The sequence below is a fragment of the Herpailurus yagouaroundi genome, unplaced genomic scaffold (genome assembly GCF_014898765.1).
Source record: "Herpailurus yagouaroundi ecotype Mexico unplaced genomic scaffold, PumYag 202, whole genome shotgun sequence".
NCBI lineage: Eukaryota > Metazoa > Chordata > Mammalia > Carnivora > Felidae > Herpailurus > Herpailurus yagouaroundi.
Genome location: NW_024412433.1, coordinates 8,879,886 through 8,898,472, shown reverse-complemented (window position 1 = coordinate 8,898,472; position 18,587 = coordinate 8,879,886). Strand labels below are relative to the sequence as shown.

At 44.4% G+C, this 18,587-nt stretch overlaps 1 protein-coding gene across 1 annotated transcript in view; it reads left to right on the top strand.

The window, feature by feature from the left end:
• Positions 1-18,587, top strand: part of CAB39 (calcium binding protein 39) — an 89,548-nt gene that overhangs the window by 57,524 nt on the left and 13,437 nt on the right. Inside the window, exons 3-5 of the mRNA XM_040450740.1 lie at positions 6,889-7,053; positions 9,195-9,313; positions 14,228-14,396. Of these exons, the coding sequence (XP_040306674.1) occupies positions 6,889-7,053; positions 9,195-9,313; positions 14,228-14,396 (453 nt within the window). The remainder of the gene's footprint in view (positions 1-6,888; positions 7,054-9,194; positions 9,314-14,227; positions 14,397-18,587) is intronic.

The window sequence follows — 18,587 nt, the reverse complement described above, 5'->3', positions numbered from 1 at the left end:
CCAGAGTTGAGATGGAGCATGGCAGAAATACATCAAGATGGATGGAGGAAGTCAGGGATGTTTTCATTATGAAGTCTTATCTCAGCATGGAAGGTGTGAAGCTAGATGTTCAGATAGGGAGCAGAGAGAAAGACTGAAGTCTCTTGAGGAAAGTAGAGCAGTTTTGAAACATCTGCTGCTGGGAGTTACTGGTTAGAAATAATCCAGTTTGTAGAAATGTTTCTGACTGGATTGAAGGCAATTGAACAGCATGAACTTTGGCAAACCAAGTGTCCGCAGGTTCTGGCACTTTCTGTACGGTGCTCAGAACCCGGGTTGCTGAAATGGAGAAAGTTCCAGTGAAGAACATCCACCGTTTAGAGGGGCAAGAGACCTGGAGCTGTGGGCACGGGCAGCACTAAAACATGCAGTCTTAGCAGAATAGGCCACGTGGTCACTAAGGAGCCCAGTGGCTTAGGTGACATGATGATCTCAGCAGTTTGAAAGGGTATAGGGCTTGGAGAAATGCAGGTGTGAGTAGCTTACTCATGAGGTGTGAAGGGACAGACAAGGAGGTGCAGTAAGGAGGATGTGGTCAGAGAGGCAGAGAACATGTTGACTTAATGCAAGCAGGTCAGAGATGGGGGGGCTAGGCGGGGTCACCAGTGTGAATGCTGATGAAGAGAACTCAGCCAAATCTACACAAGAACAGACGAGGGTATCTGTTCTCTCTTGTATCTTCATTCAGTAAACACCCGCCACATCACCTTTTCAGGTGAAATACTTCTTAAGGTTTTCTGATCATGTTTTAGTAAAATTTGGACAGGTTTCTTCTTCTTCTTTTTTTTTTTTTTTTAAGTTGTAGTTTAATCAGCTTGTAATTATCCATGTCATATGGAACAGACATCACAGAAACAGTTGAAATATGCATAAAATTAAAAGTCCTCAATTGAAATATGCACCTAATCTCTCATTTATCAGGACTGCTAGTAAATAACAAGGTTGATGAGGTTTAGTTTTTTCATATCATGCTGCTGATTATCCTCTGTAGATGCTAACTAACCATGGATTTCCTCATTATGAAGTCTTATCTCAATATGGCAGGAGTGAAGCTAGATGTTCAGATACAGAGAGAGCGCGATATGCCCAGGTTTGGAAGTCTCCTGTCCCCAGTGCCACTCTCTGTTTCTGACGAGTTCAAGTTAGCCTTTTATTGTTAAACTCATTCCAGTCTTTAGCTTTTCATTTGGCATTGTTTGTGGCACTGTTGATTTTCAAGGTGTGATTAGTTACTACTTACATATGTAAACTACTTACATATGTAATACTAGTATTTGTTAGAAGTTTTAGAAATTTAGAGGGGATATCTTCTGGGGAGGAGTGAAAAAAGTGAACAGAAGCAGAGATAAGATAAATCAGGAGCACCTGGGTAGCTCAGTCGGTTGGGTGTCCGACTTCGGCTCAGGTCGTGTTTCAACCTCACGGTTTATGGATTTAAGCCCCACATTTGGCTCACTGCGTCAGCACAGAGCCCACTTTAGATCCTTTGTCTCCATCTCTCTGCCCCTCCTCTGCTCACACTCTCTCTCCCTCTCTCAAATACACATAAACATTAAAAAAAATTTTTTTAAAGAAGATAAATCAGCACCAGTGTAGTAGGCACTTTGATCTATTTATCTCATTCCCTTTATTTTTTTGCTCCTTTAAAAAAAATAAAATGTGGATTGTAAAATATACAGATCTGAAATAGAGCAAGTGAAAAGTGAAAATATTCTCCTTGGGGTACTCAGTTGGGTAAGCATCCAACTCTTGATCTCAGCTCAGGTTGTGATCTCACAGTTTGTGAGATCGAGCCCCGAGTCAGTCTCCATGCTGACAGCACAGAGCCTGCTTGGGATTCTCTCTCCCTCTCTCTGCCCCACCCCTGCTCTCACACATGTGTGCGCACTCTCTCCCTCGATCTCTCTCTCTCTCTCTGTCTCTCTGTCAAAATAAATAAACCTTAAATAAATAAATAAATAAATATATATATATATATATATATATACACACATACATACATATTTTCTTCTTACCTGTTGCCATAGGCAGACTACACTCATTTTGGGGTGTCTTCTTCCAGATTGTTCTCTGTGACAGCACAGGGATTTATGTTCATTGCTCACTGATGTAGCTCTGTCAGGTAGATTACCTTTCTTGGATGCACTACGTCTTAGGAATTCGTTGGCTTCATGGTGTGATAACATCATATTTCCCCATGTTCGGTTTTCATTTGGATTTTTTTTACATCCCGATGATCATGATGCAGATGTTGAGCCATTCATCGGCCGTGTATAGCACACTTGCAAGCACTGGGCTCCTGACAGAGCAGAAGAAAACACGTTAATTAGAAATCACGAGGAAAAGCAGAATTACGTGCAACCGTGAGAAAAGAAGTACGTGGTGGTGGTGAATGTATGATGGAATTTACCTAGAAAGATCACCTCTGAGGAAGTGAGCATTGAGTTGAGCCATGAAGGAAGAATGTGAGGTGGCCGGGAGGTGGGGGCAGGGCGTGGACCTGGCAGACCACATGCGCAGGGATCCTGAAAGAATTCCGGTGTGACCAGAGTATTGACGTAGAGATAGTGGGGGAGAAATTGTAGCCCAGGGTAAGGTAAGACGGGGTCAGACCATGCAGGGTTTTACAGGCCACGTTAAGAAATTTTCTCCATCCCGAGAGCAATAGGTAATTGGAGCATTTGAAGCAAAGGTAATGACAATCTTATTTGTGCTAAGAAAGGATCGTTCTAGGGGCGCCCTGGTGGCTCAGTCAGTTAAACATCTGACTCTTGATCTCAGTTCAGGTCATGATCTCACGGTCTGTGAGTTCAAAGCCCTGCGTTGAGCTCTGCGCTGACAACACGGAGCCTGTTTAAAATTGTCTCTCCCTCTCTCCCTCTGTCCCTACCCAACTCATGCTCTCTCTCTCTCTCAAATTAAATAAATAAACTTAAAAAAAAAAAAAAAAAAGGATCATTCTAGTTGTGATACAGAGAATGGATTATAGGGAATTCAAGAAAATTAGTCAGTAAACTATAGCCCAGGCAAGAATTATGGGAACTCTGACGTGGGTGGTGGTGGTACGGGGATAAATGGATGGATTGGGGAGACACGGTGTTGAGTTAGGTATTGGGATAGGGTGAGAAAGAGGAAAGGGTTGAAGATGGCTTCTGAGTTTCTGACATTCACAAGAGCAGCGGGAGTGGTATCATCCCCTGAAATAGAGAACAAGAGAAAAATGTATCAGGCATTAGGGCAAGATCAGGAGTTCTGGTTTTGGTAGCATTGGGTTTGCGGTACCTCAAGACATTCAAGTGGAGACATTTCAAGTAGGCTGCGGAATGTACTAGTAAGAGAACTGGATTAGAGATAGGAATCTGTGAGGCATCTGCATTTAGGTGTTAATTAAAGCTGTGGGTGTAGATGACATCACTGGGGGAGAGATGATAGAACGAGAAGAAGAGGCCTTGTACCCTGCCTTGAGGAATTCCCAATATTTAAATGGCCTCTTCAAGAGGGACGAGCCAAGAAGGAGCAACCAGGGAGACAGGCAGGAAAAATTAGGGTGGTGGTGAGTCACAGAGGACAGGGGAGGAGCAGTTTTAAAAGAAGGGTGTAATCAACACCTTTAAATGCTGCCAAGAGCTGACATGTACTAAAGACTGAGAATTGTGTTTCCTGGCAGGCAGGTCATTTGGTGACTGGCTGAAAGCTGTAATGTACTCAGTGGAGAAGCCACATGGGATTGGGCTGGAAGTGACTAGGAAGGAGATGTGGACTGTAGCACTCACAGGTAGATGCTTTTTAGAGGCTTAATTACGGGTGGGCAGTAGCCGGGAAGGTTCTGTGTGGTTGGTCAAAGGAGAGCTTATTTGATTTTGTTAATGATTTTGGTCATATTTAAAACCTGATTGGGGGAAAAACAAGTGAGAGGGAGTTGACTAGAGAAGGAGGTGAGAAAACAGACATGTTGAGTTCCTGAGAAAGCCAGAGAGTGAGTGGAATCCAGAAGGATCAGCATAAGCAGATGCGTACAGTGGTTAGCAGATGTGGGAATGCCATTGGTGCCCCCCCCCGCCCCCCGCATCCCGCCACCACCCATAATACAGGTGACAGTGTTGTCTTCTGAGAGGGAAGAAGAGCGGGTCTAGGTTGCCTTTCATCTCAGAAATACTGTAAGTTGCTTTCTGTTTCCTTGCTTCTCTCCTCCTTATTCTTTTAAGTAGCATTATTGAGGTAACTCACACAGTTCCGTGGTTTTTAGTTTATTCACAGTGTGCAACCATAACCACAGTCGATTTTAGGACATTTCATCGCCTCAGAAAGAAACTTCATACCTTTTAACTATCACCCCCCTCCTTCTCATTTGCCTTTTGCTGTCGGAAGACAGCACAGAGTATGGTCTGGATTCAGATCTAAACTCGTGACTTCAAAGAAGAGCATTTGTAAGCTGAGGCATGTGAAAGGTTACCAAGAGCCTCACAACGGTAAGCTAGCCAGAGGAGCACAGGGGGCTGAGGCCTACTACTTAGGGTCACTGGCACAAAACCCACAGATAATACACTCCGAAAGCCTGCTGAATGGCAGGTTCCTCCCTGTCAAAGAAAATCATCTGAAGGATAAAGACGAATACAATGAAATTACAGAGGTAACACATGTACTTAGTTTGCAAGAGAACATTGACTACTGATAAATGATTTTACCTACTGGCCCCCAAAAAGTACATTTGGGGATGCTTAAAATTGATGTATTGAATGATGAACTGCGATCAGAAATCTAAGGCGTTAACAGAACAGGGTAGTAACAGCAGACTGGAAAAGTTAGAGATTCTGTTTATCATTGGTACTGAATAAGGTTTTGTATGGGATTAATAGGATGATTTTAAGCATTTAGAAAAGAAAGTAGTAGTCCTTAGAAATCAACATAGGCCTAACAAAAAGATCACACCAAATTAACTTTATCTCGTTTTCTTATGTTCAGGAAATGTGGAAGAAATAGTATCCAGTTGACCCTTGAACAACACGGGGATAAGGCCACTGCCTTCCCCCCCCCACACACACACACAGTCAAAAATCCATATACAACCTTGGACTACCCCAGAACTTAACTACTAATAGCCTGCTGTTGACCAGAAGCCTTACCAATAAAATAAACAGTTAACACGTTTTGTATGTTATGTATGTTTGATGCTGTATTCTTAAAGTAAGCCAGAGAAAAGAAAATGTTACTAAGAAAATCATAAGAGAGAATACATTTATAGTACTGTCCTATAAAAGATGCGTGTGAGTGGACTAGCATAGTTCAAACCCTTTTGTGGTTCATGGGTCAAATGTTTTCGTATTTTATCAAAGTATTTAACAGAAAGTCGTTTGCATATGATTTGGAAATAAGTTTATATGTAAGTCACTGAGGACCATGCCCAAAGATTATTAGTAGATTGTTACTGAAAAGAGTATGATGATTCAAAGGCATAACGGTGGGTTCCATTCAGTTATTTCCTTTTCAGTGTTGTGGTTAATGATGGAGGCCATGGGAGGTGGCCGTGTCAGATCCGCGGATGATTGCAAATATGAGAGTGATAGCTGATATGTTGGATGTCCTTCAGAGTCTAGAGCTACCTCCACAGAGTTGAATGATGGGCTGTTCATGAGGCCAAATTAAAGCCTTCATTGCAGTGTCATTCAGAGACCTGGCTTCAAATGAATTCTCTGACTTAGTTGCAGAAATTCTTGATGGTAGCCTCAGGGTACATTAACATTTGTGACATTTACAGGGAGGTTGTGGTCTAGTGTCATCTGCATCATTCCATTCTAGATGGGATTGGGACATTAGCCCCCCCCCCCCCCTTTCTGAAAGAACAGTTACAGAAGCTGACAGGACGTTTTCTGGAGAAGACCAGAGATGGGCAGGCTGCCTGGAAAGAGCTCCATGGCTGTTCCCTGACTTTGGGTGTGTTCCTCCCATGCACCTGCTTATCAGTACTCCACTACAGAAGCTAATCTCTCTCCTCTCTGGTACCCTGCCCTGCAGTTTCCCAGCTGTCTCCTTGCCTTTGGAGACGGCTGGTTCTGCCTGCCTTCTCCCTCCCTGTGATGTGGCCTGGAAACCCTCTCCAGGCAATAAGCTGGGGCAGGTGTGAGCCTCACTTCATTCGTTTCCCTCCTCTCAAGCATCACTGCCCTGTGCTGTCCGAAGTTCAGGGTTTAAAATTTATTGTTTCGTATAATTTCTATTTTTTCATCTTTTTCACGGAGGAAGGTAAATTGGCCGCTTGTTCCTCCGTCTTGGCCAGAAGTGGAGGCTCTTTAGTGATTTTTTATTTATTCCTAACATTTTAGCTCTACGTTCAAAGCCCCCTTCTGTGTCATTCCCTTATTTCCCCCATGCCTTTTCTTGGACAGACCCTGTGCTCTTCCCGCTCCCTCATCCGCATCTCATGCCTCTCCTTTGTCCTCAGTCTCCTTTTCCCTCATTCTTGCTTGTCAGTGTTCCCCGTTGTCTGCTCAGCTCAGGTGCCTCTTCCGTGTTGTTTCCCTGCCAGGTGGGGCGGATTAAACTTTCCCTCCCTGTTCTGTTCCTGCTACAGTACCACTGTCGGCAGTATTCAAGGGTGCATGTTGTAACCTGCCGGCCCCTCCTCGAACACATGTGTCGGGGCCCACGTGTACGCATGTCCACAGTGCTCAGCTCCCAGGTCAGGCACAGGGCTTGCACACTTTTGTGTCTTTTACGTAGCTTTCTGGGCAGGTAATGTAGACAGAAGGTGTTTAACAAGTGTAGGTATGTTTCATATATATATATATATATATATTTTTTTTTTTTTTTTTTTTTTAATGAGTTGTTTCTCTCCTCTCCCCCCAACTCTAGGCTACAGAAGAAGTTTCCAAAAATCTGGTTGCCATGAAAGAAATTCTGTATGGCACGAATGAGAAAGAGCCACAAACAGAGGCGGTGGCGCAGCTCGCTCAAGAACTCTACAACAGCGGGCTCCTGAGCACCCTGGTAGCAGATTTACAGCTCATTGACTTTGAGGTCAGAAATCAGTTTCTTATTTTTCAAAAACAGTACCTTATTCACGGTCCTTTTCCTTGTGTTCTGTCCTTTGAAACATCCTAAGATTCCTGTCGAGCTCTTGGCCCAGGGGTTACTGACCTGTAAGCGAGCCCAGGCTGCCCACCTAATTAGCAGAGCTGGGCAGGAGCTCAGGGGCGCCCCAGGCTTGGGCCAGGTCTCTCTTCTCCTGTTCCACCACGTCGTGTACGAAGCTTCTTAGGTATTCATTGTGCCCTTTTGTTTACATCGTATTTAATAAACACCTGCTGTTTCACCTAATTCACTGGCCTTTCGTTCTCAGAGTATAAATCTAAAGACTGTGGACTGTTAGAATTTTAGAGGTAGAAGAGATTTTAGAAGACATCCAGTTATGTATTTGTGTTTTTTGTTTTTTTTAACCTGTTGAGAACTCATTACAGCAGAGATCATGCGTTTTGTTTGCTTGGCACTACTTTTAAATGTTTAAATTAGGATAATGGTTAAATAGCAGGAGATTTTATGCACAGTTTTGAATTTCTGGCTTCCCTTGAAAATTTTAGCTCTGGCAACATTGAGCCTGTGGGCCCACCCGGCCCCTCAGCTGGAACAGAGCAGCCACTACACCATGACATGCTTGGGTGTGCTGCACACAGCAGCTCGCTGTTCTGTCTCAAGGCCTGCTGGGCCCATATGCATCTCCTGCCTGGCCCTGGGAGGCACTTGCTATTACTGCCCAAGCTTATGTAGCTGAATCGTGCCATTTAGCTAGTGAATTTAACGGTGAGAATAATGGTCCTTGACAGCAGTCTGAAAAGTAGTCTGCGAAGTATATATGGTAATGAAGGGCTGTGGCATGGTTAGCAGGTTCCTCTGAGTCTTTGTCACGGGTGGGCTTTGTTTTAAGCCCCAGTGTTTATCATCCTGAGTGGTCGATCAGATGTCTGTGCAGGTGCCTGAAAAACCAGGGGAAAGAATGGCAGATACATAGCCAGATTCAGTTTTGAAGAGTCATGAGAGAGTGTGGTTCGTAGGTTGCTTGAATAATATTGGTAATAAAGGACAATAGAAAGTATTGCTATCCTGTAGAACACATAAAAGTGATATTTCCATTTAGGGAGCCGATTTCATGTATTTTTAATAGTGTATCAAATTCCACCAACAACAGTTTTTATTTCCTGCAAAGTGGGGAACGCACTGGAACGTCCAGTTCCTTCTCCTTTGTCCACACATCTCATTCCCCAACGTGGTCACTGAATTTAATGTTCACTTGGGACTTTAGTGACTTAAATTTACCAAGAAGTGTGTGCCCTTGAGATGGGTTCTTAGAGACTGCCGTTGCCGCTCCTGATCTAGCACAGGCCCCAGGATGATCTCTGGCACTGAAAAGCTAGCATTTCACTCAGTGCCCTGCAGGCTCGTCAGCCTCGTAACAAGTGGCCCTTCTGAAACCTCTCCTGGGGTTCAGTTCTCCGTTTGTTAATTTCTTGTGCAGTTTCTGATTATAAGGTTCACTGTATAGCAGTCACGTCCTTCTATTGCGTTTTGTAAAGCACAGTTACATAATTCTGGTCTCTGAACTGCTACATCATGTGGTACTTAGAACCTTCATGATTAATCTATAGAAAATCTCTCCTGAACAGACCTAACTAAATAGGGGCATATGTCTACTTGCCATGAAAGCTCAGCTTCTTACAGAATTCTTTCATTTTTATTATACTAGCAGCGTGCAGCTTCTCCTCATCCATCAGTATAAGAGGAAATTAACGTGTATTGTTTACAACACTAGCATTTTATTTGAGGCTGTTTGTTCCCTATGGGTGGGAATCAGATCCCTGAACATTGTAAGCATATAGCAAGGTTTTATTTTTCATATCTGAGTCTGCATGATTTTAAGGGTTAGAAATTATATGTAGTAACATTTCACTTTGAATACATTGCTCATGGTAAATATAGTATACTATGAAGACTTAGAATTTGAAATTATAAATAAAGAAAATTTAGTATCTATGAGCACTTTAAAGTCAGCTATTCAGTCATAATTATATAAATATGCAATGCCTTAATTTGAGTTTATTTGGGAGGGTGGCTGGGCTTTTTGGTGGTTAGTCGGGTAAATATTTTAATGATTGTATTCCTAATAGGGCAAAAAAGACGTGGCTCAAATTTTCAACAATATTCTCAGAAGACAAATTGGTACAAGAACTCCTACTGTTGAATACATCTGCACTCAACAGAATATTTTGTTCATGTTATTGAAAGGGTATGTACAATATAACAAAATTTATATTCTCAGTTGAAAAATAAAAAGGAAAGATGGTCTTAGGCAAAAACACGATGGTGAATGTGGGAAAGTATTTTCTCTGTAGTTCAGTCATTTCATTTTCCCATAGATCTTGAACACATTTCCCTCTTTTTTTTTTTCTTATTTATTTAGAGAGAGAGAGGAAAAAAAAATGAGCGGGGGAGGGACAAAGAGGGAGAGAGAGAATCCCAAGCAGGCCCCACACTGTCAGCACAGAGCCTGACACAGGGCTTGAACCCATGAACTGTTGAGATCATGACCTGAGCCTATATCAAGAACTGGACGCTCAACCGACTGAGCCACCCAGGTGCCCTGAACACACTTCCCTCTTAAAATTCAGCCAGTGAGTTAAATTGAATTTGAAAATACCTATGGGAGTTTAAAGGTGGATGAATCGTGAGCCCTTAAAGTCTCAGATCCTATGCAACTGAAGAAAAAAGTCTTCTGTGGTCTTCTTTCTGTTCTCTAGATTTTAGAAGTTTATTTATATGAAATATCAGTTAAATCATGTGCTTAAAGACATCTTTGGGCAGACATGCACACTGTGAGGCTGTGAAAGCTGCCTAGTAAATGGAGCTTGGATGCTACATAGCTTGACTCTGTTCGGTCAACAAAGGACACGCTTACGAAGTAGTGCTCTTTGCTTTGTACCTGTTTGTGTCCACTCACCAACCGACTTGGTTGGTAATTGACAGTGCATTTAACTACTGGGCTAGTAAGCAGGCATTTGTGGTAGTCTGTCAGTATGAAAAAAACAAACAAACAAAAACCAGAAAAGCCTAAAAACCGAAACCTCAAAAGAAAACCAATCCTCTTCTCCCTCATCAGTGAGCCTCCCCGATTGGCAAGGTCACCTTATTGCTTCACACAGGAGTTGTTCGCCAGCTCTGGGCCTGGTGTGTATCTGTTTGTCCCAGCGTTGGTGCTGTTCTATTAACTTGGCGGACAGGCGTTTTACTGGCACGACTGTTGGCGTGAATCAGCTTGCTCTCCTACCGCTCGCATTGTAGCTTGCCTCCCTCTGATTCACATCTCTGTGGTTTAACACTTCGCCCAAGTTCAAACTTGTTTAGACAAAGCATGAGTCAGTGCATGTGTTTGATGCCAGCATTCTATTTCCTTCATTCTGTTTCTAAATCTCTGTGTTGGTTGTTTCTTCAGATGTTGCCATACAGAACTTTTGGCATCTCATTTTTTGTTGTTACCAATCCAGAGTTGTGTGTGTAAGCATGTAGTGAGTAGTTTGAAATTTTGGTGTTCTTAGAGCACCTTCCAGATGCCTTTGTGTATTTTTAAACTGAGTATTTCCTTTTCCGTAGAAAGCAGTGGTGGTTAAAAATCATAAATTAGTTTGCCTGTGTTTTCGCTTAAGAGTAGCCAAAAGAACGATATAAACGTTGTTAAAGTAAGACTTTTAAGGTACAGTTTATCTTTAAATTATCTTTTTTTCTTAAAAGTTGACAGCTCTCACGTGAGTGGCTGCAGCAGAAACGTCCTCCAGGGAGGCGAGGAGAAGCCCGGGCGGTGCAGCTGGTGCTGGTGCCCGTGCCCGCCAGCGCCTGTCTCCCCGTCCCGTGTAGCCCTTAGAGTGGAAACTGCGCAGAGAACTGGAGGGAATAAAATAGCCATTTCCTACCCGTCACCCAGTACGGACGGTTATTGACATTCTGTCATTCTTACTTCACATGCTTTGCCTCCTTTTTTCCCTCCTCACACGTAAGATTCCTTCAGCGTGCATCCCCAGTACATAGTGCACCCCAGGATTTTTTTTTCCCCTACCATACTCGCCATACCATTTACAGACCTAACATTGTCTTGTACCCAATGTTCAGATGTCCCTGATTTTCACACACAAAAACGGCACTTTTCAGTTAGTTTGTTTAAATCCAGTTCCACGCGAGGTGCACAAACTGAATTTGGTTAATATGACTCTTACACCTTTTTTTTTTTTTTTTTAATGCCATTTACTTGTTGAAGCAACGGGGTCATATGTTTTGTAGAAAAATCACATATTTTGAATTTTACATCCCTGTGGTTTCATTTAACATGTTCCTTTGTCCTCTTTTCTCTTAAATTGGTGGTCAGGTCGTTATGAACTCCAGTTGTGGGGTTTTTAAAAATATACTTGGTGTGTTTCAATCCATCACAGTCATGATGTCCAAATTTTTATATCCAAATTGCGTCATCTTGGGCCATCGGGAAGCTCCTTCAAATTGGCTCTTGTGTCCTTTTGGCAGGACCCCATCAGTCTTTGATAGCTTCCTTGCTTTCTGGCACAAGATGTCCCGTGCTGATTTTGTACAGATTCCCGCCTCAGACCTGGAAACAGCCATTTCTTCAAGGAGCCTTGTGAGCTACCTTTTAAGGTTTTTGTACTTCACTTAACGAGTCTAGACTCCTCTCCTGCAGTGTGACCACTGCGTAGGCCGTAAGTGCTTTGACGTTAGCCATCCAGCGGAGTCACTGTGCGTTTCAACATAGGCTTGTCGCTAGTGTTAGGCTGCATCTGGAGGCAGCAGTTTTTTCCCCCGGTGACTTATATGTGAATGTGCTCTCCACTCTAGTGCTAACAGGTTGTACGGCATAACTGTTTGCCTTGTACTCGATAGTTTATGGCTTAGTCATTTAAGACAAGCTTGAAAAACCACTCAAAACCTGCCCAGCTTGTTGTACCAAACTGTCTTACTCTTGTCTTTCTGGTCTCCTGCTTGTTAAATTCAGATCAGCGAAGGTGAATTGTTGGACCAGCCACTTTGTGGGCAGATGCTGTACTCACCCAAGTGCCAGTCAGCCTGCTAGAAGCTGTGCCCTAAGTGATCCAGAGGAGTCCTTTCTTGAGGCTCTGTGATGATCCTGTGTGTAACAGAAGGATAACACTGCAGATAACGATTAGGACTGTGGGATAACAGGGGGTGCGGTGTGGGTTTAGTCAATAAGGCAAGGGTTGGTGGAAGAGGTGAGACTAAGGATTGAAGTTCCAGAGGGTTTAGAATTCTAATAGAAAAAAGGGGAGTGGGTCCAGGGACAGGAATGAACATGGTGATTGGCAGCAATAGGGAGATAATTGGAGTGCTTGATGGCAGAATGGGCGGTGACCTTTTACTGAAGGAGCAGATCTCATGAGCCTGGACGTTTAAGCCCGGAAGTTTGTCTTTATTTGATGGGCAGGAGAAATCATTTTGAACTCCTCAACTGGAAATGCTGTTGATCTACTCGTGTGCTGGGTAAATTCGTTAAGACAGAGCTTAAGCAAAGATGCTGGTGAGGGAGCACTTACCTTTCTCTAGGTGTGGGTTAATGCAGCAGTGGGAATGGATGAAAGGGAATGAAACTAAAATGTTTCAAAGAAGTCTTACAGGGACGAGTGGTGGCTCTAAAGATGGAAGCGTTGAGAAGAGACGGAGGCGGGAGGTTTGAACTATTCTGCCCAGTGCAGTTCTTCCAAGCTGCAGGCGGTCATTTCATTTTGCGTTAACACGTAAAATTCAGTCCCTCGGTCAAACTAGCCAGATTTGGAGTGCTCAGTAGCCACGTGTGGCTAGTAGTAACTGCAGCTCTAGGACGCTTCCGTTAGCAGACGAGGAGGTTCTGCAAGACCTGTCTTAGACCCGGTTTCTGAAACCACATCATGGTGCCAGAAAACAGAAATGAGGAAGCAGGGGAGGGCGGCTGTTCTGTGGAGGGAGAAGAGATTCGAATTTTGAGATGTAGTGCTACGGTAGACCTTTCACTGGAAGTGTCCAGCGGCAACAGAAAATGCCTGACTAGGGTCCAGGAGCGGACCTGAGCAGGGATTTAGGAGTCGCGGGGGGGGCGGGGGGGGCCGGGGGGGGCAGGCCCCACCACCAGCAGGCTGGCGGCACCGGAGGGATGCCCTCGGCCAGGCAAGAAAGAGGAACAGTCCGAGGGGTGGAAAGGAGAACTGAGAGCTTTTTCTTTCCTTTTCCAAAGACAGAGATGCAAAGGTCAGCACCATTGGGACACTAAGTAGTGGAATTTATGTCATGAGAGAAGTCTGTTTCGGCCAGGAGGAGGTCCTTGCTAGTTGGATGTGGGGAAATGCAATGAGTGCGGGAGGGTAGAGGGGACGCCGCGTGGGAAGGACACGTGGCCAGCACGTGCAGCCCGAGAGGCAGTGGGAGGGTTGGGGGTGGTGGGGCTGAGAGGAAAACGGGGCTCCTTCCTGACAGAGGGGAGACGCGGCCATGGGTGCCGAACAGATGCCAGGGCGTCCCCAGTACCCACTGCGAAGTCCCGCAGGGCCTCCTCGACAAGCGCTCTGTGACCGCAGGGTCAGGCCTTCGGCTTCGTAGGCTTGGCATTGCCAAGAGCCTTGGAGGCGCTGTTTTGACTATTGACTTGAAACAACGAAGTAAAAATGCTGCTTATTTGGTAGACCTATGTAGATACTCTGAGTTTGGGAAGCGATTTTGTTTGTTTCCTGTTGTGTTTTTTTAATTCAGCTTTTGGTTTTTCTGAAGTCCTGACGGCACCCCATGTAAAACGAATTCGTTTGGGGGTGTGACCCCGAATACTTCTCCTCAAATCTTTTAGCTTCAATAAGGAATGTTTATTTATGTGATCACTCCCATGCCTTTTATTTTTCTTTGGGTTGAAGCAGTTGTTGCCAGCTAGGTGTGTGTGTGTGTGTGTGTGCGTGTGTGCACGCACGTGTGTGCGCACACCCTCTGGAGTAAACCCACTTGAGCTCACCACACCCTGCTGTGACAGAGATGCCTTTTGTAACCCACTCTGGTCACTTAATTAAGCCACATCTCAACTTCCTGTTCTAAAAATGTGAACGGTTTAGTGATAGGGGTTTTGAAACAGCAATCATGGTTGGTTTGTTGTTGTTTTTTTTTCGTTTTGCAGGTATGAATCTCCAGAAATAGCTCTAAATTGTGGGATAATGTTAAGAGAATGCATCAGACATGAACCACTTGCAAAAATCATTTTGTGGTCAGAACAATTCTATGACTTCTTCAGATATGTCGAAATGTCAACGTTTGACATAGCTTCAGATGCATTTGCCACATTCAAGGTAACATAAAAACTGTAGAATTCTAAATATACTTGTGAGATTAACCAGTTTGCTGTTCTTTCCTAAACGTCTAACCTCTGAGTCTATACCCGTCTGCCCTCTAGCGGCAAGAGAGAAGATCTGCTTTCTGTGTGTGTGTGTGACTTAGGTGTGTGCAGTAGAGTCACAGCTTCGACAGGGTGGGAGGGTTAGATTGCAAACTCTGTCGAAAAGTACGGTCAGTATGGTCACAAGTACACTTTTCTGTGAACATACTCATCAGCCGTGGTATGTTGATACACAGTGTGTGGGACAAACGAGTTTTTCTCCTGTGTTGGAACGTACTGTCGCAGTTGCTTTGGTTAAACACCAAGCCGTTGTCTTCTGTTCAGGGCCATGCTAATTTGGAGTATGCGTGTCTTGAAATATTAGAAGCACAATCAGGGCAGAATTTTCCACACTGTGGACAGGCCCTGGGGAACAACGGACTTAGCTCTCCGTCCCATGTTCATGCCAAAGCTTATTTATTGAACGCTCGGGACAAGGGGAGCAGAATTGCCTGCCCTGTTCACGTTTTTATGTGGCCTCCCTTCCCAGTACGCCCTATCGCCCTGTTCTATATTTGTATAAATTAAACGCATCTAGGACTCAATAGAACTGTACAACATGCATATTTTTGCTTTGAATTGCAAGGTTCTGTGCTGTTTACGGTAAATAAAGCAGTAATATTTATTAGTGTTCCTCACAATGAAAGTAAGCCTTTATATGTTACGCTCCCTTATATAAAATGTCTGACCTCATAGGTGACTATTTAGAACCTCTACTTTAATCAGGATTTAACATACTAACCTGCAGACCGCTATGCTCAGGAACCATGGACACTCTTATGGTGAGAAGTAGCCACTTCCTCGTGAGGGTCAGTTTTATGAGGGTAAAGAGCCCTTGAGATAATGAGCATATGCCTTGGTCTCTAGGTAAAATATGTCCCTCACGGTGAATGAACACCCTTAAAACAGGATGAAAACCTGGGCACCTGGCCATTAGGGTTTCACCTGGAATGAGAATAAGGTAATAGCGTGAGAAGTACCCGAGGATTTATTTTCCTGAAACTATTAAAGAGGATGTCAGGAGCCTTAGGTAAGATCTCAGATATTTATATGTCAATTTATAAAGCAGAATGAAATGAATTCGAGATTATAACATAAAGTGACAAATCTGATGTCTTTGTGTCACTGCATTTTGGGGCTAGGACTCATAATTAGGATATATTGGTGGAAGGGGATGCTCCATTGAAAAGCAGCAGGCCTGTTATGAAGGGAAGTGTGGTAATACCACATGTTGGGAAGAGATCCTGTGTAGAAAGCAAGCCACGAGCCGCGAGCGGCCACTCTGGGAGAGGTGGGGGTGGGGTGGGAAGGAGAGGAGTGGGAGGGGGGTGGGGGGGCACAGTCGTACCTCCCGGCCCAGCGGAGAGCTCGATGCCATGCGCCTGGCGCAGGTGGCACGGCTGGCTGACGGGAAGGGAGACGTGTTAACACTGTGCCAGAAATGTGATTCACAGAATCTGACGGTCTCGATTGGCCTTGCTGATAATTTCCTTATCAGCCCTCAGTTAGGGCTGCTTCTTTGAATTCCATTCTCCCCAAGGAGAAGATGGTGGTGATGGAATCACTGTGGGTAAATCAACCCTGTCAGCTCATGTTAAGCCAGAGAGGAAAAGACTGGGCAGAGCCAGGCAGGTAGTGTCTCCCTGAAGAAGGGAAGCTTTCAGAGGTGGTTCAGGATTCGAAGGATGGACTCTGGAAGAGACCGTGTTTGTTGGGAAGCTGGCTTGGCTTCTGTATCTCAGCTGCTCCTGATTACGCAGAAGGGGCAGCGCTCTCTAAAGAGGCCCCTGAACAGAGAGCTGCCCAAGACAAAACCAAGCAGAGCCCAGACCAAGACGGCATGTGAGAGAGAGGCATGGGACCTATCAGAACACACCTTCCCTCCCCATCCTTCCGAGAGGGAACCCGGTCAGAGCGGTGAGAGTCTGATAGCCTCACGCCAAAGGTGCTGAGGGGGAGGAAGAACTCTCCTGTCCTGGTTTGCTGGCGTCCTTTTTGAGAGAATATTTACGTCACGGAAAAGGAGGGTAGATCCGGGGCTCGCGCTCTCCTTGAAGAATGTGACCAGACCTGTCTCCCCAGAAACTGCACTGTGCACAAAAAAATTTGAAGAAATGCAGCTCATCCATAGACTTGAATTTACAAATCTGTGGAATGGGTGCTGGGTCTCAAAAGGAAATTAAAACTACCCCCTCTAAATTAAAACTAACAAGATCCGTAGCTTGAATGAATGTGTACTAAGATAGTAACTCAGTGGCCAAATATTGTTCATGATTTCTTTTTTGAGGACTTAAGGAGATGGGAGGGGCATCAGAAGGCCAACGAATATATTTCCAATTTTTCCAGAGTAAAAGAAGGTAGATTCCCCAGAGAGGCTGGTGGAGCTTGGAGCTTGATGTTTTACCTGTGTAAGGTTCTAGAAAGTGTTTCTAAAGAGATGATATCTGAGCATTTTGGAAAGGAAACCGTGTACCCACAGCCAGCATGGATTCACGAAGAGTAAGTTCAGTCATATTAATCTCATAGTTGCCAGTAGATGAGGGTACTCAGAGTGTGGCTGCCCGGGTTCAGTTCCCGGCCCTGCTGCAGATTTCATCTCAAGCTCTTCATCTGTTAAAATGGAGGTAAGAATACTAGTATGTCAGGGTAATATTGTGTCCCCACACACTGTGTGTGGAGCAAACAGTAGCTATTAGAATTACTCCTTTATAACTATGAGGATATACTGGATGTTGAATAATTGTACAGATCTGTTTCGATGGAATCAATGAAAAGACAGGAGCTAGGTAGAATTTCAGTGTAGTGATTTACATCTAACTAAAGGTCATGTGCATAAGGTGCTGCAAAATGGATTGCCATCATCCTGGAGAGAAATTTCTAGTGGATTTCCAGTGGGCTTTGTCTCAGTCCGGCTGAACATTTTTATTAATGACTTAGATAAAATGTGACAAGGCCTACAACTTCTCAAATGTATAGGTGAGAGCTACAAAGGGAAAGACAGCAGACCGTGGTAATCCTAAAATAAGGCTTCAGAATGATCCAGAGAGGCCAGAATGGAACAGAACAAACTGAAGACTTCCACTTGAAGACCCAACTCTATAAATAAGGGATGTGGGAATAAGGCATAATAATATAGTCAATACTAAATATAATAATTGCTAAGTATAACAATTACTAAAGTGCAGGCAATTTCATACCCTACTCAACCAGCTCTCTGGGGGAGGTATTTTTACTATCTCCTTTACAGAGAAACTGAAGCCTGGAAGTATTGGGTGAGGTCAGGCAAAAAATGGGAGGCCAGAATTTGAACCCAGGCAGTCTGCCTACAGAGCCCACTCTGAGTACACAGAATTCTGAATACGTGCAGTAAAATTAAACAGTATGATGCAGTGCAGTAAAATTAAACAGAGCTACATGTGACCACGTAGTATGTGACCTAAGGAGCTGTTGACGGTCTGGCCCCACTATGAGCCATTAAGGTAACAGCACATAAATGTGTTCCGTTCCAGGCGCTACACTGTAAGAGGCACATAGACAAATAGATGGCTTTCAGAAGACAGTAGATGGTGAGGGGGACTCAGATCCTGTCTTTCGAGGAGTGGTTAAAGGAACTTGGACGTATTTAGCCTGGAGAAGAGAAGACTCGGTAGGGACTTGCCGTGAGAGCACTTCATGTATGTGGAGTGGGGTCCTATAGAAAGTGGGTTGAACCTATTTCTGTGGGCTCTGACGGTTTCTGGAAATAACCTGGGGACAGGTTTGACTCTAGCACAGGGAGAACTTTCTGTTAAGAGCTCCAAAAGTGAACCACACACATTTGGTAGAGTTGAGTCTCTCGTCCTGGTACATGGTCAAGCATCAAGGGAGAAATTGGGCCAAACAACTTGCCAGGGCTCTGTGAAATCGAGCCCCGGAGTCAGCAGCATTTCTTCAGGGATCCCAGGGCTGTCCTTGTAACATGCTGTTTGAGTCCCAGACCCACTTTTAGGAATCTTTCTAAATTCAGTGTACCCTAAAGGTTGGTGCTCAATCTGCTGGGCTCGGGAGATGACCCCTGTCTGCCAGTGCTACCAGGGCCTTGGATGTACTGGAATTTAGGGAGGTG